Below are 23,321 nucleotides of genomic sequence, written 5' to 3'. Positions count from 1 at the left end.
CTTTGTAATGAATAATGAATTAGACTAAAATATGATTTTGTTTTTCAGTACCTGCTCCTTTTCCATCACTTACTAAATGGACATTACATATGTATCCACAAAAGTACTTCTACCTAGAATTTTTGTAGATAAGTGTTTTTTTCTGTATTTTGTCCTTGTGATTCCTTGGTAAGTATCACATGGATTTGGAGTTTTTTGCTTGTTTAATTAAAAAAATAGATAAGTTACTTTACAGGTCAGCTGGGGTTAGTTTTCATATTTATATACATGTGATCAGAAGCAAGCAGTTTCTTTTTTCAACGTTTATTTATTTTTGGGACAGAGAGAGACAGAGCATGAACAGGGGAGGGGCAGAGAGAGAGGGAGACACAGAATGGGAAACAGGCTCCAGGCTCTGAGCCATCAGCCCAGAGCCTGACGCGGGGCTCGAACTCACGGACCGCGAGATCGTGACCTGGCTGAAGTCGGACGCCTAACCGACTGTGCCACCCAGGCGCCCCAGAAGCAAGCAGTTTTAATGAGAATAAAGTGATGACTGCTTTAAGTGGTGTATCTTAGCAACCAAACCAATGAAGAAGTCTTCTTGCTCTGTCTTACCAAAGAAAGAATTCCAATTAAATCAATTGGTTATTACTTGTTAGAATGGAAGGTGGTAATCACAATTATTTACTCATTTATAGAAATTCATTGGGGACTACCTTGTGCTAGGCAATCCTCAAGAAGATACAGAGCTTTCTTGCAGGGAGCTCACAGTTTAGTAAGGGAGACAGACATGTAAACAAATAATTCTAATACAGTGGCATTGTATTAGATGATTAAGTAATTCTTAATTGGTCTAAGTCTCATCTGTTTGTCAAGGTGATCTTCCCTGATGATGAACTTAGAACTTTAATCCTCTTCCAACCTCTGCAATCCTTCATATGCTTTCCTATTAGATTATAACTCCACTGTTTGTACTAAGTCTTCTTTATCCCTGCATTCTACCTTGCTTCATTCTGCTTCATCCTAAATCATCTTTTAACTCCTTTGCTGCTTGCTGTCTTCATGTTTAGGTTTTAGCTTATAAACAACTGTAAACAGCATAGTTGTTCATTTGCTGCCTGTGTTGTAACTTCTCAATGGGAAGAGGCAGAGGTTCATTGATGCATGAGCTATAGTGGGGATTAGGGGGTTGGATGTAGGAAGGGATGAGTTACAAGATTATATGAGAAACAAGAACAGGTGATGAAGGTAGGGAGAATTGAAGATTAGATTTAAATGTCTATATTTAAAATTTAATTGATACTTTTCATAACAATATAGCATAAATAATATTCATGTGAAATTTTATGTTCCAGCATATAAATTATATATTTTAGGGCAGAGTAGGAGATATTCCATCTTAAACAGATTTTCTCTGGAGTTCTTGTTCACTATCACTATTTTATTTTTAAATTCCCCTAAATGGATTATAGAGTAACTTAGGAAGTTGTAGTGATTAATAACTGTGCAGGATGTCTGTTAACAGCTGAGAAATTCTCTACTTGAAATTGGTGTAACTTCAGTTCAAGCAGAAAGTCCAGATGGAAGATCTTGCTGTTTTCTGAGTCCTGCAGGCTGCACTGATGAACCTTACAGAACAAGAAAAGGGAAATTGATTGGGTAGATTTTTAAATATTGATTTTGGAACAAATAAATAATGGAAACACAAGAAGTTAAATTTGGACCTGAATTGATTACATATTTTTAGTTATACCAAATAACTTGATGAACTTAGGTAAAAAAACAAAAGCAAAAAAACCCCATGTGAAATATTTAAGTGAAAAAAAATTCTAACATATTTTAGGTGAAATGTTTTTAAATTCATTATATAATATAGGTAAGCAACAAGTTATCTTTGTCAGTTTGCCAAATGTTCATGTTAGCATTACCTGTTTTCAGGCACTGTTATTAATATTGCTTACTGCTTATATGGAACATTTTATAAATAATGTGACATAATGTTAACTATTTCTGATATGGTACATATGTTATAAATGTCAATTTTACTTGCATAACATCGTTCCTTAATATAAAAGGGTTAATGTGAGATGTAAAACACAAAATATTCTTAAACATGCCAGAAGTTTTTCCAAAAGTTCGTCTGAATTGAAGAAAGAAGTAGATGAAGTGGAAATAGAAATTAATTATTTAAACCAGGTATATATTTTGTAATATATTTCTAATATATTTAAGGTATATGTATAATGGTATATTTAGTCTTAGAAGAGCTATTTCCAAAAAGCCTAAATATGGAGAATGGCTTATGATAATTTATTTGCCTCAGATTATGTTTGGATCCAAAAATATGTTTTAGGTAGTAAGTATATTTAATTTTAAGTTTTAGGGAATGGTTTACTTTTCTTTGGCAGCTGAGAAAAGATGAGTAAAGAGCAAGATGTAGCTTAATAACAGGAATTTAAAGGCACTCACTACAACAGTGTTGTCAGCAAAGAAAACAAGACAATAAATGGTTTTAAGAACTTAATCTTGAAAATTTATGACTATAATCTTTATAGAGCTAGGCTAGAACTAGTTTAGACTTAAAGATTGATGGTGCATAATTTCTTGAAAACATTTTTAATGTCATCTATTGAAATGGCTTTCATCGACTGAGAACCCATCAAAGTTACTTCCAGATTCTGAGAAAAAAATAGAATAGCTAATTTTCTGAATTTTTTGAAAATTGTGTTAAAGAAGATACATTTACCATTCATAGGTATTAGGTTCCAAATAACAGTAAAGTCATTTTAGTAGTAAGAACAAGGTAGATGCTACTTCCTTTAAAATGTATGATAACTAGGTCTATTTACAGGGAATTGATGTCTGCTTTGCTTCTGATCATAGTCTTTAAAAAAGAAGATGGAAGTTCATTGAATCTAGGTTGGCTAATGAAATTGTAAGGAAAAATTAAAGGAGTATGATTTATTGTTAATTTTGACCTGTTTTTAGCAACTTTTGCTAAATATAGCTAATACTACAAAAACATAAATCCTGTAATTATATAGAAAAAATCATATTTATTAAGATAAAGCATGTGTTCCTTGGTACTTACTTTGTTCTGCTTTGTCATTTTTCTTTTTAGCAGATTGCAAGACTTCATGAAACTAAGAATCTTGCAGAAATTCTGGAAGAAAAAAATAAAAATAAGGAAAAGAGAAAGGAATTGAAAGAAAGGTATAGGTAATCCTTAAAATGGGATTTTATGTGAATGGTTATTCTGCATCTAAACATTTGATTCCATATTCTATCCCAAGCCACTAATATTCACACAGTATCTATATACATTTTTGTGCAGGCTATTTTCTGCTTATTTATTATGAAAAATATTAATTTATACCCTTAAATATTGTAGACTAACATTAAAATATGCTTGTTATTTAGTAAGGCCAAGGATAATGTATAGAGAGAAATAAGGTAGCAGCAGCACATTTGCTGTTTTATAAGCTACCTTTCATCCAGTTTTCCATGTTGGGTCACCAGTAGGAGTAAAACAAAGGAATAATAGTGGGAGCAGCATTATATTTAACTTTTTAAAAAATGTTTATTTATTTACAGGGGAGCCTGGTGGCTAATTCAGTTAAACGTCTGACTTTAGCTCAGGTTATGATCTCCCAGTTCGTGTGAGTTCGAGCCCCATGTGGGGCTCTGTGCTGACAACTCAGAGCCTAGAGCCTGCTTTGGATTCTGGGTCTCCCCCTCTCTCTCTGCCTCTCTCTTTTTGTGTGCTCTCTCTCTCTCTCCCTCCCTCTCCCCCCCCCCCAATAACAACCATTTAAAACTTTTTATTTATTAACCATAAAAAATGGCTATTTATTTATTATTCTGAGAGAGAACTGAGCATGTGTGAGCCAGTGGGGGAGGGGCGGCGAGAGGACAGAGAGAATCCCAAGCAGGCTGTGTGTTATCAGTGCAGAGCCCAACATGGGATTCTGTCCCTAGAACCATGAGATCATGCAGTTGCCCAACCAACTGAGCCACCCAGGCACCCCTGTATTTACCTTTTTTTCACTCTGTCACCAGCTTGACCGTTCTTTTGCCACAGAGAGTGAAGATGAATCAAAATGCTACTGAATCTGTGGCATCATATGTTTCCTTGCTTTTCATCCTTATGGTGATAAAGCAGACATCAGTGATGGAGGCATTAAAAAAAAAAGTTAGATTTTACCTGTTACTGTGTGACAGAAAAATAGATGTATTACTGTTGCTGTGTCTGATAAAATTTCTACCTTTTCTCTTTTTGCCCGAATCCTTTTTTATTCTTTTTAAATTCATCTCCTTAGTAGGCTCCATTACTCTTGTCCTGATGTTTCAACACATTTCCTCTCCAAAGTTAATTTCTCTGATCCCACTTCCTTGGATCTATTAATTTTCTTGATTCCCCCTTCCCACTTCTTACAAACATAATAATGTTGTCTTTAATTCTCCAAAGAAATTGAGTAGGAAATAAGTACATGTATAGAATTTCACTTCATGACTTTTTAGTACTGTAAAGATCCTCTATATTGAGAGGAATTTATGTAACTGTTTAGTCATTTTTACTCAATATCTATTTCATAGTTATTATAAATAACATCATTTAAATTATTTAACTAAAACTAATTAAAATTATTTCTTTAGGAAAAATTCAATGAGTAAAAAACTTAAGTAAAATTTTAAGTAAAAAACTAAAAAGACCCATTTATGATTTGTGTTATTGCTTTAGTGGTTTCTGGATTCATGTAGCTGAATTGTTTCTGAATAATTATTTTTAAAGTTTGAAGTACTCTGAAATCTGTAGCATGTTATTTGTGGATAAAGTTTTGTTTAGAAATTTTTCAACATGTTTAGAAATTCTCCTAAAATTATTATATATTATTTTTTTAATATGAAATTTATTGTCAAATTGGTTTCCATACAACACCCAGTGCTCATCCCAAAAGGTGCCCTCCTCAATACCCATCACTCACTTTCCCCTCCCTCCCACCCCCCATCAACCCTCAGTTTATTCTCAGTTTTTAAGAGTCTCTTATGGTTTGGCTCTCTCCCTCTAACTTTTTTTTTTCCTTCTCCTCTCCCATGGTCTTCTGTTAAGTTTCTCATGATCCACATAAGAGTGAAAACATATGGTATCTGTCTTTGTCTGTATGACTTATTTCACTTAGCATAACACTCTCCAGTTCCATCCACGTTGCTACAAAAGGCCATATTTCATTCTTTCTCATTGCCAAGTAGTATTCCATTGTGTATATAAACTACAATTTCTTTATCCATTCATCAGTTGATGGACATTTAGGCTCTTTCCATAATTTGGCTATTGTTGAAAGTGCTGCTATAAACATTGGGTTACAAGTGCCCCTATGCATCAGCACTCCTGTATCCCTTGAGTAAATTGATTATGTTTTAAAATGAGAGTGTGGTATTCTGAGAAGAGCACTGGACTTAATCTGGAAAAGTGTGTTTTAGCTGTGACACCAGTAAATAATTTTTTTTTCAACGTTTATTTATTTTTGGGACAGAGAGAGACAGAGCATGAACGGGGGAGGGGCAGAGAGAGAGGGAGACACAGAATCGGAAACAGGCTCCAGGCTCTGAGCCATCAGCCCAGAGCCCGACGCGGGGCTTGAACTCACGGACCGCGAGATCGTGACCTGGCTGAAGTCGGACGCTCAACCGACTGCGCCACCCAGGCGCCCCACCAGTAAATAATTTTATTGGGCAGATATTTTAAATGTTCTGAAACTCAGTTTTACTATCTGCAAAATGAATTTATATAGTATATAAGTCTCTTCTAGATTTAAAATATGTTAATTTTTTACTTACTAAATATTTAATGTAATTTACCCTTCAGAATTTTTGAAAAAGATGAACAACATGTACTTATATTGAATAAAGCCCCTCAAAACAGTCGATTATTTCTTCCATATGAATCTGAGAAAGTCAGACCAATGAAAATGCATTCTTCAGAGGCAAGAGTTGTAGGTACAGTATCTGTTAATTATTTAAAAACTTAGTTTTCTTTGTAAACACATAGAAGAAAAGGCAGAAGCAAATTTTGTTATCATTTGGTGTAAGCAAGAACAAACAATACTAGAGACCAATAGACTCAGAAAGTATCACTTTGATTCTTTCTGAGGGTGAACAATATGCCTTCTATCCCTAACTTTTTTCTCTTTGAGAGAGAAATCATCCGCATAATATTAAAACAAGTGTTCTGGTTGGGTCACACAGCTGCCAGAGGAGGATGAATAATAATTTTTCATTTGAGGAGTTGTGTTATTAGTGTATGTAATTAAAGTGGGTAGCTGACTTGTATTAATGATATTTGTGACCTAGTCACTGAGATATTTGAATCGTGTTTCATTCAGTGGATCTGCAGATTAACTACATTGTATTAGATTAACTGCACTAGCTGTTCTTTTTCCCTCAGTCTTATTTGGTTCCTCATTATAAAGATGTAGTTTTGTAAGCTGGTTTTCATTTTACACTCATGCTTGTTATGATAGTTTATATAGTGAGGAATTAAAAGGTTTGCAGGAATTCCACACACTTCTATAATTTAAATTAAATCTTCATGTAACTTGATTTTTTTAATTACAAGTTTATGTTGAATTTTGGGCATAATATTTGATTCTATCTCTGAAATTCATTTGAAGTTGTACAATTTAATAACCTAGATAAAAAAGAAGAAAGTTCTGTGAAACAGTCAAAGCTTGCCAATATTGACTTTAGGCAGAAAGGAAACAACATGCAGGTAGGTATTTCCTTTTTAATAGTATAAATTAAATATTTGCTTGCATTAAATGAGATAATGAATGTATTGCATTTAGAACATGGGTGTGTGTGTTTGTGTATGTGTTATAAATATATTAAATCAGCCATTACTACAACCTCAGTGTCTAAAAATCTTAAAAGAATTTCAATATGGCAGCCTGAACATATACTGTAGCCTTCTCACTTACTCTTAAAAAATAGAAAAGATATTTAAAAATGCTAAGCCCTGTACCTAGTCAAACCCAGATATTTCTGAAGGAGGAAAACAGGATTAGATTGAAGGGGGAAATTGTGACCCAGGACTTGCATAGAACACTATTATAGAAGGTATAGGTCTGGGGACAATGAATAGGGTAGTTGGTTGGGTTACTTCAGTGGGAGTTAATTAGTTAACACCTGTTCAACTCATATCTACTCTGCCTTTGGCTAGGCATCAGCAATGGATCACTGTCTGTAGGTGGAAGCAGTAGTATAGGAGCTTCGGTTAGAGAGATAGATGGTAACTCTAGGGAGTTCTTCTTTTCTTAAGTTTATTTGTTTATTTTGAGAGAGAGCACATGCAGAGGAGGGGTGGAGAGAGAGAGAGAGGGAGAGAGAGAATCCCAAGCAGGCTCTGCACCATCAACACGGAGCCCAACACAGATTTGAATTCAGAAACCATGAGATCATGACCTGAGACAAAGTCAAGAGTCAGATGCTTAACAAACTTAGTCACCCAGTTGCCCTTCTAGGGGGTTCTTGATGCTTAAGAAAAATAAGGAGCATACCACCCAGAAAGCTAGCTTCTGGTGTGGCACATCTCTGTCTTCCCCCATTCTTCCTGAAAATAGTCCAGGGGGGAATTCTCAATGGAAAATATAATTGCCTTTCATTAATTTGTAATTAATACATACAGATAGAGGTGTAGTGGTAACCAAATTAATTAGTGAAACTTACCGTAAATATGTATTAATTACAAAAATGTTTAAATCTGGTACTAAAATTTCAGATGAGATCAATATGGGATGAAGGTAGGAAGATAAATAAGGGAAACAAAAGTTTACCCAAGTTCTTTTCTTGGGGGCGGGGATGGAAGTAGAGAGAAGATACAAATACTGATTCACTTATATATTGTTGGGAAAATGTGAATTTATGCGTGTATGTTAAACACGTAAGAGTAACCAAAATAAGAGAAATGACATGCACTAGTTTTAAAACAGTAGAAGAAAAATGATGGAACAACTTAATCAGTCCAACAAAAGGCAGGGATGGAAGAGTAGATAAAATAACTAGAATACATTATAAATAGAAAATAAGATGCCATAAATCGTTCTGAACAAATCAGTATTCAGAAATGTGACAGAGATGCTTCTATGGGATATATAAACAAAATACAGAAATATACTTCTATTTTTTTCCAAGTTTTATTTAAATTCCAGATGGTTAACATACAGTGTAATATTAGTTTCAGGTGTAGGATTTAGTGATTCTTCACTCCCATACAACACCCAGTGCTTATCAGACAAATGCACTCCTTAATCCCCATCATCCATCTAGCCCATACACTGCCCACCTCCCTTCCAGCAACCCTCAGTTAGTTCTCTGTAGTTAAGAGTCTGTTTTATGGTTTGTTTGCCTCTCTCCTGCCCCTATGTTCATCTGTTTTCTTAAATTCCACCTAGGAGTGAAATCGTATGGGATTTGTCTTTCTCTGGCTGATTTATTTTGTTTAGAATAATACTCACTAGCTCCATCCACATCATTGCAAATGGCAAGATTTCAATCTTTTTGATTGCTGAGTAATATTCCATTATATATGTGTATATAATACACACACATATATACATATATATATAATACACACACATGTATATAATATACATATACATATATATCACATTTTCTTTATACATTCATCAGTCGATGGACTTTTGGGCTCTTTCCATAATTTGGCTATTGTTGATAATGCTGCTCTAACATCAGGGTGCATGTATCCCTTTGAATTGGTATTTTTATATCCTTTGGGTAAATACCCAGTAGTGCAGTTGTTGGATTGTAGGCTGGTTCTATTTTTAACTTGTTAAGGAAACTGCATACTGTTTTCTAGAGTGGTACAGCCATATACATTACTTTTAAAATAGAAGAGCTGAAAAAACTTGACAAATGAAGGGTAAAGGTAGAACAATGGGACAAAAACATTGTTATTACAATGCCATATAAAATAGGGAAACAAACCACAAAAGACTCTTAATGATAGAAAACAAACTAAAGGTTGATGGAGGGAGGTGGGTGAGGGATGGGCTAGATGGGTGATGGATGTTAAAGAGGGCACTTGTGATGAGCACTGGGTATTGTATGTAAGTGATGAATCACTGAATTCTACTCCTGAAGCCAGTATTGGAGTGTATGTTAACTAAAATTTAAAAATTAAAAAACAGAGTTCAAGACAAAAAGCATTAATAGGGAAAAATATATTTCATGTTTTTAAAAAGAATAACTCACCAAGTCATAAGAACCACGATAAACCAAATTATACATTTTCAAAATAAATAAAATAAAAATTAATGGAATTCCAAGAAAGTATTTAATCCATAATTTTAAAAAGGATAGCTTTCTCAAAAAAAGTAGTATCTTGAGTTTCGGGTTGAGTTTGGTTACACATTTAACAATACAAAACCAGTGAAATGAAATAACAGCATCTTAAACAAGGTAAACATTTTTCTCTTACCTGCAGTGAAATTCTAAAGTAGGTGACTCAGGTTCACTAATCAGGGATGATAGGACCATTTCTACAGTGTCATTTCTCAGGCTCCCTTTATACTTTCTTTTCCTGATATTTGCAGTATTCACCAAAATTAACTGTTTACTAGAACCAAAAGAATACCTCAATCAATTCTAAAAAGTTGTTCTCTTTACTTACCACTACCTATAAAAAATATAAGTTAAACAAAAATATAGCCCTCCTCTCAAAAAAAAAGTACTTAGCAGAGGGAAAGGAAATTTACACTTTCAAATTATTTGGGGGTTATAGAAGAAATAAAAGAAAACTTAAAAATTATTTAAAAGAATACTATAAACCAAAACCTGTGGAATATAGCCAAATTGCTTCTCAGAGAGAAATTTATATTTGAAAACAAATATAGAAAATAAAGATTAAAAGTAGCTGAACTTTAAGTAGGAAAAGTTTAATTCCAAGCATGAAAAGTTCAACTCAAAATAGGAAAATAACAATTAATGCAAAGAAAGTAGGAATTAATAAAGAGAAAAAGAGAAATTAATGAAATTGAAAGGTTGGGTTAATCAGTATAGCCAAAAATTAATAACTTTTAAATATCAATAAAATAAATTTTATTATATTTAATAAAATAGAGAGGGAAGAGTACGTATCATTGAATATATGGAAGAAATCTTTTCAAAGTCTTAAGAGAATACTATGTAAGACTTTATATCCGTAAATTTGAAAATGTAGGTGAGGGGGACAATTTTATAGGACAATATAAGTTATTAAATAGCCTGAAAAAGAAAAGCATGAATAGATCAATTAACTAGAAATGGAAATGTAGGTGAAACTGAAATGTAAGCAGTTCTCTGTTTTTTCTTTTCTTCTTTATGTGCCTCCCTTTACCCTCTGCCACACACACACACACACACACACACACACACACACCCCTTTCAAAACACGTGGGAATGAGTTTTTCAGGTAAATTTTACCAAACCTTTAGGAATAAATTGAGTTTCTAAACCATGACACTATAGACATTTTGGGCCAGATAATTCTTTGTTGTAGGGTCACCTTGTGGTCTAGAGGCCAATAGCACCTCATCCCTAAGAAAAGACAGTGAAGAATATCTTCAGGGGCGCCTCCATGGCTTGGTTGGTTAAGCTTCTGACTCTTGATCTCTGCTCAGGTCATGACCTCACGGTTCATGAGATTGAGCCCCACATGGGACTCTGCGTGGATGGTGCAGAGCCTGCTTGGGATTCTCTCTCTTTCTGCCCCTCCCCTGCTCTCGCTCTCTCAAAATAAATAAATAAACTTAAAATACCTCCAGACATTGTTAGATATTCCCGGAGAGGCAAAATTGCCAGTTGAGGGCAATCTTTTTATTTAAGCAATTCCAGAGCATAGAAGTTGGAAGCTATGCAACAAATTATACATAGTTAATTTATTAGGGAGCAAGGACAGAGATAGTGAATGAAAAAAATTTGTACATTAGTCTCAAGAATGAACATACATGTAGAAATCCAAATAAATGATCAGCAAACCTAATTTGGCAGTGTAACATTAAAAGAATAATATATTATGACTAAAACATGGTTTTCCCAAGGAATGCAATAATAGCATTGGAAAAGTCTATCAATATGATTCACTACATTAACATATTAATAAATGAGTTCAAATAAAGATTTAAAATATAAGATCTTTTTAAACAACATAAGGGAGACTCATACTATTAGATGCTTAAAAGTTTATCATAAAATTCACCATTTTAAAGTGCCCATTTTAGTGGTTTTTAGTGTATTCAAAAGGTAGTGTAACTGTCACCACTGTCTTAATTCCAGAACATTTTCATCATCCCAGAACAGTTTTAAATATTATCAAAATGTGGTAATTACAACAGTGTGGTATAAGAAAAACTAGTCAACGGACTACATTAAAATAAAAAAACTCAGGGGCGCCTGGGTGGCGCAGTCGGTTAAGCGTCCGACTTCAGCCAGGTCATGATCTCGCGGTCCGTGAGTTCGAGCCCCGCATCAGGCTCTGGGCTGATGGCTCAGAGCCTGGAGCCTGTTTCCGATTCTGTGTCTCCCTCTCTCTCTGCCCCTCCCCCGTTCATGCTCTGTCTCTCTCTGTCCCAAAAATAAGTAAACGTTGAAAAAAAAATTTTTTTTTAAATAAAAATAAATAAATAAATAAATAAAAAACCTAATGTGTGACAAAAGACACCAACAAAGTTGAAGAGAATGACAGAATGGACAGGAGATTGGTATGCATAACATACAAAGAAATACTAATACAAATTAATTTTTTAAATGGGCAAAAGATAAGCAATTTACAGAAAAAGAAAGACGAAGTGTCACTAGACATAATAAGGTGCTTGAGCTCGGGGGCAAAGGGAAAGGCATATTAAACCAATGATATATATGGTTTCACCTATCAGATTTGCGTACACTACAACATTTGATAATATCTACTGAAGTCAATAGTGGAATGTAATTTGGTATAATTACTTCAGAGGACTAGTTCATAGTATTTATTACACATAAAAATTCACATACTCAACAGTTTTAATTCTTAGCATCTACTCTAAACAACTACTTAACTTGTATAAATACTTTTACCAAGAGACCAATACAAACATGTATATTGTTTAAAACATAAAGCAGTAACAACACTTGTTCTTTAAGGGACAAATGCCCTTTAAAGGACAAGGTCTTATCTAAAGCACAGTAAGATGATGGAATTAAGACCAGTGGCTGTTATAACAAAAACAAATGGGATAAACTTTCCTATTAAAGATATTTTTATTTTGGGTCAAATAAAAATCAGAAACTCTTCAGAATGAGTCACTCACAGAGAATGAATGACTTGAAATGGACAATACAAAAATAAATAAAGCAGTGGCTTAGATATTGATATTAAATTTAAAGTTAAAAATGAAATATTACCTTTTCCACACATATATAAAAAATAAAATTTCAGCCTTTAATCCTTTAATCTGCTGTTTTTCTTTTTTATGTTGAATTTAAGAGGTTACAGAGAATAGACACAGAAATCAGTTGAGAAAATGGTAAGATAGACTTGATTAATCATAAATATGGGATAAAAATTTTAAGTTTACCTTAAATGTCAGAATGCTACCAAGCATAGTTGTTATACTTGTCCAAAATATCAAATTCCTTGAGAGTTTTAACCTTTGTGTCCCAGTATTTGACTTAATATTTTGTATATAGTGGTTTCATTTAATGTTTGTAGTGGTTGTTCATATTGATAACGATGATGAAGAAGAGGATGACAATGTTCTTGGAGAGCTTTCAGTAGCCATGACAAGAAAAAAATTTTTGTTGTTTATGTAGCCAATTCTAATGCTTCATTTCTTTTGTTCAGGTACTTAATGACTCTACTGTGAGTAAACATTCAAAATGCTCAAATGCCGTGGCTATTAAAAATTCACAAAATACGATGCATTTCAGGTAACTTTTAAAAATAGGAAAACGCTGGGCGCCTGGGTGACTCAGTTGGTTAAGCATCTGTCTCTTGATCTTGGCTCAGGTCATTATCCTGGGGTAATGGGATTGAGCCCTGCCATGGGCTCTGCACTGTCAGTGCAGAGCCTGCTTGGGATTCTCTCTCTTTCTCTCTTTCTGTCCCTTCCTCTCTGTCTCTCAAAATAGATAAACTTTAAAAAACAAAATATTTAAAAATAGGAAAATGTTTTAATTTCTAAAATAATTTATCAACTGAGCAAATAATACCTAAATTTTATTTATTTTATTTTAGATTGTTAACCCCACAGGAACAATCAAATTGCAATCAATGGTTTGAAAAAGGGGATACAGGTATTTGCTGTTTATATTTTTCCTAAGAAGTGGGAATAACATTATATCTGGTTTTTATACTATTTAATATTTGGATTGTTTGCATCTCTGGTTAACTGACCATGCATGCCTAGTTTTAAAAACACTTTTTCACTAAATATAAAACATATCATTTCATTGTAAAAGAGTTGGAAAACAGAGAAAAATACAAAAGAAACAAAGATACCATCACCCAGATATAACTGACACCATCCATACTGGTATATATTTCTGTCTTATTTTTTTTTCCTATGTATGTGTGTGTCTTTTTCTTTTATTTTTTTCCCCAAATTTGAAACTGCTTGTGTATATCATTTTGTATCCTTTTCTTTCCACTTGATATACTGTTGAGGGTATTTTTTAATGCCATTAAATAGATTTTATTTTTAATGACTGTATCATATACCATTGTAAGGATATGCTATTATTTATTTAGCTTTTCTCTCAAAATATTGAATTATTTTTATATTTAATTATTTTAATTATTTAGCCATTCTCTCTCAAAATATTAAGTATTTTAGGGGGCATTTGGGTGACTCAGACTCAGTTGGTTAAGTGTCCTACTGTTGGTTTCTGCTCAGATCATGATCTCATGGTTGTGAGATTGAGCCATATATCAGGCTTTGTGCTGGACATGAAGTCTGGTGAAGATTTTCTCTCCTCCTCTCCCTCTGCCCTTCCCTTGTGTGCACTTGTATGCATGCACTCTCCCTTCTCTCTCTCTCAAAAAATTTTTTTTGTTTCTAGTTTGGGTTTTCTTGCTATTATGAATAATGCTACTGTATTCTTTTACATAAATCTTTTACTATCTTGGATTGTTTTCTTTAAATAAAATCATAGAAAGGTCACAAGATATATATATATGCATATATATGTGTGTGTGTGTGTGTGTGTATAAATATATGTATGTATATGAGTTTATTATCCTAGAATCAACTAGCTGTTGGAAATTTTCAAGGGTATCACATAAATAAATAAATAAATAAATAAATAAATAAATAAATAAAGTATAATATAATGCGTAACATAATTTATCTCATGTGTACATATATACATATTTTGGTAATCCAGTATGGATAACAATTATTCCACTCATTAGGCTGTATGAAAGTTTTCATTTCTTCTTGTCTGTAGCATGTGGGCTACTGACTTTTATTTTGAAGTTTTAAAAATGGCTCATTCTGTTGAATCAGTAAAAAAAAAAATCAACGAACTAAAGTATAGGGCCACATGGCTTCACAGGAGAATTTTACCAAACATTTATTTATTTTTAATGTCTATTTATTTTATTTTTGAGAGAGAGAGAGAGTGCAAGTGCACACACAAGAGCGGGGGAGGGGTAAGGGGGGGGAGAGAGAGAGAGCGCGCGCGCGCACGCGTGAGCACATCATCAGCACAGAGCCTGACACGGGGCTTGATCCCACTGTGAGATCATGACCTGAGCTGAAATCAAGAGCTGGATGCTTAACTGAGCCACCCAGTTCCCCTGAATTTTACCAAACATTTAAAGAGTTAATACCTATTCTTCTTTTAACTATTCCCAAATATAGAAATGGAAGGAAAACTTTCAAACTCATTTTATGAGACCAGCATTACCCTGATTCCAAAACCAAAGACTCCACTAAAAAAGAGATCTGCAGGCCAATATCCCTGATGAAATGGATGCAAAAACTCTCAACAAGATACTAGCAAATCGAATCCAACAGTACATTAAAAGAATCATTCACCACGATCAAGTGGGATTTAATCCTGGGATGTAAGGGTGGTTCAATATTTGCAAATCAATCAATGTAATATGCCACTTTAATAAAAAAGGATAAGAATCATATGATTGTTTCAGTAGATGCAGAAAAGCATTTGATAAAGTACAACATTCATTCTTGATTTAAAAACTCTCAACAAAGTAGGTTTAGAGAGAATATACCTCAACATAGTGAAGTCCATATACAAAAAACCCACAGCTATTATTATTCTTAATGGGGGAAAACTAAGAGCTTTTCCTCTATGATCAGGAACAAGACAGGGATGTCCAGTCTCACCACCGTTATTTAGCATATTATTGGAAATCCTAGACACAGCAGTCAGCCAATAAAAAGAAAGAAAAGACATCCAAATCAGCAAGGAAGAAGTCAGTCTCATTATATGCAGATGACATGATACTCTATATAGAAAACCCAAAAGACTCCACAAAAAAAACCTCTAGAATTGATACATAAATTCAGTAAAGTTGTAGGATACAAAATCAGTGTGCAGAAATCTGTTGCATGTCTGTACACCAAAAATGAAGCAACAGAAAGAGAAATCAAGGAATCAGTTCCATTTACAATTGCACCAAAAACCGTAAGATACCTAGGAATAAACCTAACCAAAGAGGTAAAAAGATCTATACTCTGAAAACTATAAAACACTGATGAAATAAAATAAAGGTGACACAATGACACAAAGAAATGGAAAAACATTCTATGCTCATGAATTGAAAGAACAAATATTGTTAAAATGTCTGTATTACCCAAAGCAATCTACACATAAAAGTGCAACCCCCATCAAAACACCACCAGCATTTTTCACAGAGCTAGAACAAACAATCCTAAAATTTGTATGGAACCACAAAAGACCCTGAATAGCCAAAGCAACCTTGAAAAAGAAAAGCAAAGCCGGAGTATCACAATTCCAGATTTTAAGTTATATTACAAAGCTGTAGTGGTCAAGACAGTATGGTATTGGCACAAAAACAGACGCATAGATCAATGAGACAGAATAGAAAGCCCAGAAATGGACGCACAATTATATGGTCACCTAATCTTTGGCAAAGCTGGAAAGAATATCCAATTTGGAAAAAAGTCTCTTCAACAAATGGTGTCAAGAAAACTGCACACAACATGCAAAAAAATGAAACTAGATCACTTTCTTACACCATACATAAAAGTAAATTCAAAATGGATGAAAGACCTAAATGTGAGACAGGAAGCCATTAAGATCCGAGAGAAGAACACAGGCAGTAACCTCTTTGACATTAGTCATAGCAACTTCTTTCAAGATAATGTCACTTGAGGCAAGGGAGACAAAAGTAAAAATAAACTGTTAAGACTTCATCAAAATAAAATGCTTCTGCACAGTGAAGGAAACAACAAAACTAAAAGGCAACCTATGGAATGGGAGAAGATATTTACAAATGACATATCTGATAAAGTGTTAGTATCTAAAATCTATAAAGAACTAAGAAACTCAACACCCAGAAAGCAAATAATCCATGGGCAGAAGGCATGAATAGACACTTTTCCAAAGAAGACATCCAGATGTCTAACATGAAAAGATACTCAACATCACTCATCATCAGGGAAATACAAATCAAAACTACAATGAGCTATCACCTCACACCTGTCAGAATGGCTGAAATTAACAACACAGGAAACAACAGATGTTGGCAAAGAGGTGGAAAAAGGGGAACCCTCCTGCACTGTTAGTGGGAATGCAAACTGGTGCAGCCACTGGAAAACAGTATGGAATTTCCTCATAAAATTAAAAATGGAACTACCCTACAAGCCAGCAATTGCACTACTAGATATTTACCCAAAGAATATAAAAATACTAACTGAAAGGGATACATGCCCCTTAATGTTTGTAGCAACATTAGCAACAATAAGTAAATTATGGAAAGAGCCCAGCCTGTGTCCATCAACTGATGAATGGATAAAGAAGATGTGGTGTATAGATATACTCAGCCATAAAAAGAATGAAATCTTAACCATTTTCAATAATGTGGATGGAGCTAGAGTGTATCCTACTAAGGAAAATAAGTCAGAGAAAGACAGATACCATATGATTTCACCCCAATATGGAATTTAAGAAACTGACACACGATCATAGAGGGAAAAAGAGGCAAACTGGCAAACTAAGAAACAGACTCTTAACTGTAGAGAACAAACTGATAGTTACCAGAAGAGAGGGGGGTGGAGGGAGGGGTTAAATAGGTGGGGATTAAAGAATGCACTTGTGATGAGCACCGGGTGTTGTAAGTAAGTGATGAATCACTAAATACACTTTAAACTAATATTACACTGCATGTTAACTAACTGGAATTCAAATAAAAACTTAAAAATACTGGCTCGTTTTTGCAGTAGAAAAATTCTGTAAATATATGCACATTCACAATGGTCTCATAATGTGAATCTGTTTCTCCCACTCTCAAAATAGGGTTCAACCAACGTAATATGCTGATTCCATGCAGATGGATTTTCTTCCTGCTTTCTTCTGGAAGAAAGAATCCTATCTTATCTTCACATATGATTTGTTCCACCTGTTTATAATCCTGTATATATACCAAGCTGACAGAGCATTAGACAGGGAGGAATAGTTGATCTCTAGGAACAGTGCACCCCTAATACAGATATGTGGGGAAATGCACATATCTGTCATATTCCTAGCTACCACTGAGCGTATATGGTAAGGCTTCATACCCGAAAAGGCACGTAGTTATCTTAGGGGAAAAAAAGATTCTTTTCAGCAGTCTCCCAGCCTGTCTTTTGAGGAAATTAATCTGTGGTGAAAATCATGGTTGTGATTGTTAAATGCAAAAGGCAAAACTATACAGCTTTCAGTTGGCCAAATAGAAAAACATATTAGAGGTAGGAAAGAATTTCTTAAATAATTAAAAAGCCCAATAATAAAACAAAGACTGATAAATTTGGCTATATTAAACTTAAGATTTTCCATTCATCAAAAGATGTTATAAAAAGAAGACAAGAGAATATATTTGCAATACATAAAACTGTCAAAGGACTGGTTTCCAAAAATGTGTAAAGAAGTTCTACAAACCAAGAAGAAAAAGACAGACAACCCAATTAGAAATACGTGCGAAATACGCAAATAGGCACTTCAAATAGAGAAACTTTTGTCTCAAATAAACATATGAAAAGATGCTTAGCAAATTAGGAAACTGAAAAATGAAACCACAGTGAGATACTACACATCCAACAGATTAGCAAATTCAGAAAGTCTGGTAATACTAAGTGTTGATGAGAATATAGGACGATAAGAACTCATAACTATTTGGGAGAAACTCATTTATAAATGAGTATTGAGACCATATCTAAATTATAACTAGAAACTGAATGGGCTCCTAAGGTAACTTGGGATGGCTAGGTGCCACAAAAATATTGATAAATAATTTGGAAACTAAACTTTGGAAAAATTTAAAATTTGGTAAAATGGAAGATATAAATACCCTATACCTTGTAATTCCACTCCTACATATATACTTAGAGAAATACAAGTACATACATACAAGTATATATATACAAAAGAATGTATGTGTCATTGGTGTTTGTAATAGTCTTGAAGTAGAAACACCCTGAATGCCCATTTGTTAGTAGAATAGGTAGATATATTGTGTTGTGCTTATACAATGAAATCCTTTACATCAATACAAGTAAGCAAGTTATGTCTATAAGAAGCAATACAGATGAATTTCACAAGCATATGCTGGAACAAAAAACGCAAGACAACACATACGTTACCATTTCATCATATAACTTTTTAAAACAGGAAAAATAAAAAAAAATAGTGTGGACATCACTATATTACTCAGGTGATAAAACTATATAAAACAAATCCAGGAAATAATTATCACACAAGGCAGGAGAATGATTATCTGTGAGGAGGAGGATATGAGGAATATGGGGCCTTATGGAGTATGCATGATCTATTTCTTTACCTGGGTGGTGGTGACATGAGTATTCTCTATAATTTTCTCTGTTAAACTGTTCATGTGGGTTTTATTCTCTTATTTCTATGTGTTAGGTAGAACTATATGAAATTGCTATTTTTGTGGGTCAAAAACAGTTAAATTTCTTATTGTTTGTATGTTTTATTTGCAATTGTAAAAAAACCCAGTTTTTTCTCCCATAACAAATAGATGCTGAGTGTGAAGATAAAGGGACGGTAAGACCATTGAGAGAATTAAAATGTACTTCACAAGTAAGTCTAATGTTTGGTTTCTAATTTCTAAGCAAAATATTCCAATTTAAAGTATTGTTTCCACTTTAATTTCTGATTGTGTTTAATGAAGATTATTTATGTGAGGTCTAGATGTTATTTGGTTAGTAATTGAGTTGCTGTGGTGTTAAAGCTTCTATCCCTTAGAAGAGCTTTAGATTAAAAAAATGAAGCCACAAAAAGTTTACATGACATGAAAATATACAAAAAAGAATTGTCATTAATACAGGACTATATATATATATACTGACACTGCAACTAAATTACAACTGAGGAAGACAATTTTGTTAGGTAGAATTGAATGATTTGCTAATCAAAACCAGTGCTTACCACACAAATCTCTTCAAAATATATTTTAATAGTGGACAACTTTAATGATAGATGTAGGCAATGTATATTGACTTTACTAAGTACTAAGGGTTAAAACAAGGCAAATGACATAGTAGAGTACTGCTCAAGAAACACAGATAAAGGGGCACCTGGGTGGTGCAGTCGGTTAAGCATCCGACTTCAGCCAGGTCACGGTCTCGCGGTCTGTGAGTTCGAGCTCCGCGTCAGGCTCTGGGCTGATGGCTCAGAGCCTGGAGCCTGTTTCCGATTCTGTGTCTCCCTCTCTCTCTGCCCCTCCCCAGTTCATGCTCTGTCTCTCTCTGTCCCAAAAAAAATAAATAAACGTTGAAAAAAAATTAAAAAAAAAAAAGAAACACAGATAAAAAGCACATTTTAATTTTTTTGGTAGAGGGACCCGAATTGTTTCTGAAATGATATTTGGTATAGCAAACATATTTGAGAAATCATATTCCTACCTTACAAAAGTCAATTTCTGTTGAATTTCTCAACCTTTGCAGAGAAAATAGTATAATGAATTTATAAGGGCAAAAAAGTATAAAGAACATAACTGATGAGAGTAAGATTGCTTAGAATTAAATTACTTTTTCCTTTTTTTTTTTTTTTTTTTTTTTTTTTCAACGTTTATTTATTTTTGCGACAGAGAGAGACAGAGCATGAACGGGGGAGGGGCAGAGAGAGAGGGACACACAGAATGGGAAACAGGCTCCAGGCTCTGAGCCATCAGCCCAGAGCCTGACGCGGGGCTCGAACTCACAGACCGCGAGATCGTGACCTGGCTGAAGTCGGACGCCTAACCGACTGCGCCACCCAGGCGCCCCTACTTTTTCCTTTTAAAGAGCTATCATAGACAATTCTTGAGTCAGAGTATGATGTGGAAATTTAAAAAAGTCATTCCTAACCATTTTTCTTCATCAGTTTCAGTATGTTCTGGTTATCTTTTCCTTTTTCAGGTAGAGTTAGGGGAGGTGGATCAGGGAAGAAAAGAAAAATTAGAAAATTAAAAATAGTTATTTTTCCGTATTTTGCAGTTATATTTTGATACCACTTTCATCAATTAATATTTTAGTTCTTTTGTCTATGAAATGATAACATAATAGATTAATATGGTGTTTTCTACCTCATACACTTTTATATATATGTGAGTTTGTTAATGTAATAGCATTCATTTTTATAGTTTTCTGTTATTTTGAATTTGTAGGTTATATGCGCAGAACGTTTTGGGAAGCCAATAGAAGATAATAGTGATGAAGTAGAAGAAAGGACTGAGAATTTTCCACGAACTCCTGAAATTCCTTTATTTTTAAGAACTCCTGAAGCTGTGAAAACACCTGAACCTTTGGAGAAATCATTGTTTCCTAAAACCCCCTCTTTTGAAATGTAGGATTTTAATCAATAATTATAATTAAAGAATCTATATACTGGGCCGATATTATGTAAATAATTGATGGGAATAGTAAAATGCCTAGTACCTATAACTTTAAAAAGGTTTTTATATGGAATATTTCAAATACATAAAGGAGAGACTAGCATAACGAACCTCCATGTACCTATTATCCTGTTCAAATAATTATTAGCATTCTGCCATTCTTGTTCCATAGAACCTCTTCCCCATTTTTCCTACAACACTTAGATGGAGATGGCATAGATTCTGAGTACTTACCCAGTGCAATAGTATATAGATTTTAGATTTTTCCAAAGGATAAAAACTGTATGGAAAAATGTTAAATGTCAAGCTAAAAAGCAACTGTCACGTACGGTATAGCTTGTGGACATCACTGAATAATGTTCCAGCTGTAATTTTCCTTTATGTTGTCTAAAGCAAGAATTGCCATCTGTCAAGTAACCTAGGTAGGCAGAAATATCTCTAACATGATTATTTAACTTTGGAAACCACAGATTTGTAGATTGCAGCCAAGAGAATAGTGCTGCATTTAACCTTTTTGTGTAGTTTAATCCCTTTTAAAAATACAAACCTTAAGATTCTTTTTTTTTTACCTTAAGATTTTTTAAAAACATATGTCAAACAAATTTCACTTCAGGAATCTCTCACCCATTTTCTACTTCTGTAGTTTGAATTGTTAATAAACGTTTTATATGTGAAAGTCATGCTGTTGACTCACAGTATGTTCAAACTAGAACTCATCATCAAATCTGAGAACTGTAAAAAGAATGGCAGCCATATACTAAAACCTCTGTTTATGGATGAGAAAACTAATCTGTAAAGTTAAGTGATTCATTGATGGTCATGGAGACAGTTATGGAAGTATCTTCAGATATCTATTATATTTAACAATAGCATTAACTGTGTCTAAACATTTTATAAACTTTATGAGATGTAAATACACTATTATACTTAGAGGAAGAGGAAACAGAATCACAGGTGATACAACTCATTAGTGATAGAGTTGTGATTCAAACCCAGGCATTTCTGCCTCCAGAATTCATGCATTTGACCACTGTGTTGTATACTGTCTTCTCTAATTATTTTTCCCAAATCATTTTCTAGTTTAACTTCCTTATGCAACAGTATGTAATGACTGACTTCTCATTAAGACTAAAATCTTGTAATTGCCTTTCAATGTGTTGGGGACAGTATAGCCTCAAAGTTAAAAGCTTGGACTTTGAATCTGGATTGCTGAATTTAAGTTGGCATTTACATTTCTTGGAGAAAGTCATTTAACCTTTCTATGCTTCAAAATTTTCTTCTGTAAAATGGAGGTGGTAATATCTATTTCATAGAGATACTGTGAGGAATACGTAAGTTAATGCCAATGGAAATACCTAGAATAGACCCTGAACGCAGTTTAGGGTTTATTCTCAGTTGAACTTCATTGTTATCATCATCCCATACTTGATTGTTCTACTTTATTTAACATTTTTCACTTCAAACTATCTTTTTCTCAAGAGGTTTGTCACCTCAATAACTATTCCTTCCCTTTCCCTACTGTGCTAATTCTTACTTCTATGGTATTTCTTACGGTGTTTACCAGTCTGCATACTTAGTAATATATTTTTTAACATTTTTATTATTTCTTATTTCTCTGTAACAGAAATAGAAATATAATGCCTGAAGGTCAAACACAAAAGGAATCCCCTGGATTTTCTTTTCTTATGAATTATACTTCTAGATCTCCTGGATTGAATCTATTTGATTCTACATTTGATTCAGAAATCTCATCAGATCAGGTAATAGGTGGAAGCTAAAGTTTTATTTCTAAAAAATTGCACTGGAGGTGGCTCAGTCGGTTAAGCATCCAACTTTTGCTCAGGTTATGATCTCATGGCTCGTCAGTTTAAGCTCTGCATCAGGCTCTGCTGTCAGCACAGATCCCACTTCGGATCCTCTGTCCCCCTCTCTCTCTGCCCTTCCCTGCTTGCACTCTCTCTCATAAAAATAAGTAAAACATTAAAAGATGAAAATAAGAAAAATAAAAAACTGTACACTATAACCTCAAGTAATTTTAATTATTTACTGTCAAACTGTCTTGGGGCAGAATACGAAGCACAGGCAATTTTTTAGAAGATTCTGAGTATTGATAGAATAGCACAGTTTTCCCGTTATGTTTTTGTTTTCAATTTCAGGTACCTTCAGTTGATATCTATTTATAAAAAAAAGAATCTCAGTATAGGGTTGATTTACATTGCAG

The 23,321-nt window shown here is 33.8% G+C and overlaps 1 protein-coding gene across 3 annotated transcripts in view; it reads left to right on the top strand.

Annotated features, from left to right (window-relative positions):
* The window catches only part of CB3H14orf39 (chromosome B3 C14orf39 homolog), a 53,330-nt gene that overhangs the window by 17,431 nt on the left and 12,578 nt on the right, over positions 1–23,321 (top strand). For 2 of the 3 annotated variants that reach the window (XM_043556295.1, XM_043556293.1), the window contains 10 exons: positions 49–91; positions 2,058–2,178; positions 3,104–3,195; positions 5,849–5,979; positions 6,675–6,751; positions 12,860–12,945; positions 13,253–13,311; positions 19,244–19,305; positions 20,873–21,051; positions 22,725–22,860. In XM_043556295.1, the coding sequence (XP_043412230.1) occupies positions 49–91; positions 2,058–2,178; positions 3,104–3,195; positions 5,849–5,979; positions 6,675–6,751; positions 12,860–12,945; positions 13,253–13,311; positions 19,244–19,305; positions 20,873–21,051; positions 22,725–22,860 (986 nt within the window). The remainder of the gene's footprint in view (positions 1–48; positions 92–2,057; positions 2,179–3,103; positions 3,196–5,848; positions 5,980–6,674; positions 6,752–12,859; positions 12,946–13,252; positions 13,312–19,243; positions 19,306–20,872; positions 21,052–22,724; positions 22,861–23,321) is intronic. The other variant, XM_043556294.1, reaches the window with a different exon arrangement.

The sequence above is a fragment of the Prionailurus bengalensis genome, chromosome B3, assembly GCF_016509475.1.
Source record: "Prionailurus bengalensis isolate Pbe53 chromosome B3, Fcat_Pben_1.1_paternal_pri, whole genome shotgun sequence".
NCBI lineage: Eukaryota > Metazoa > Chordata > Mammalia > Carnivora > Felidae > Prionailurus > Prionailurus bengalensis.
Note: the sequence above shows the minus strand (reverse complement) of the source record. Positions and strands in the feature narration are given on the sequence as shown.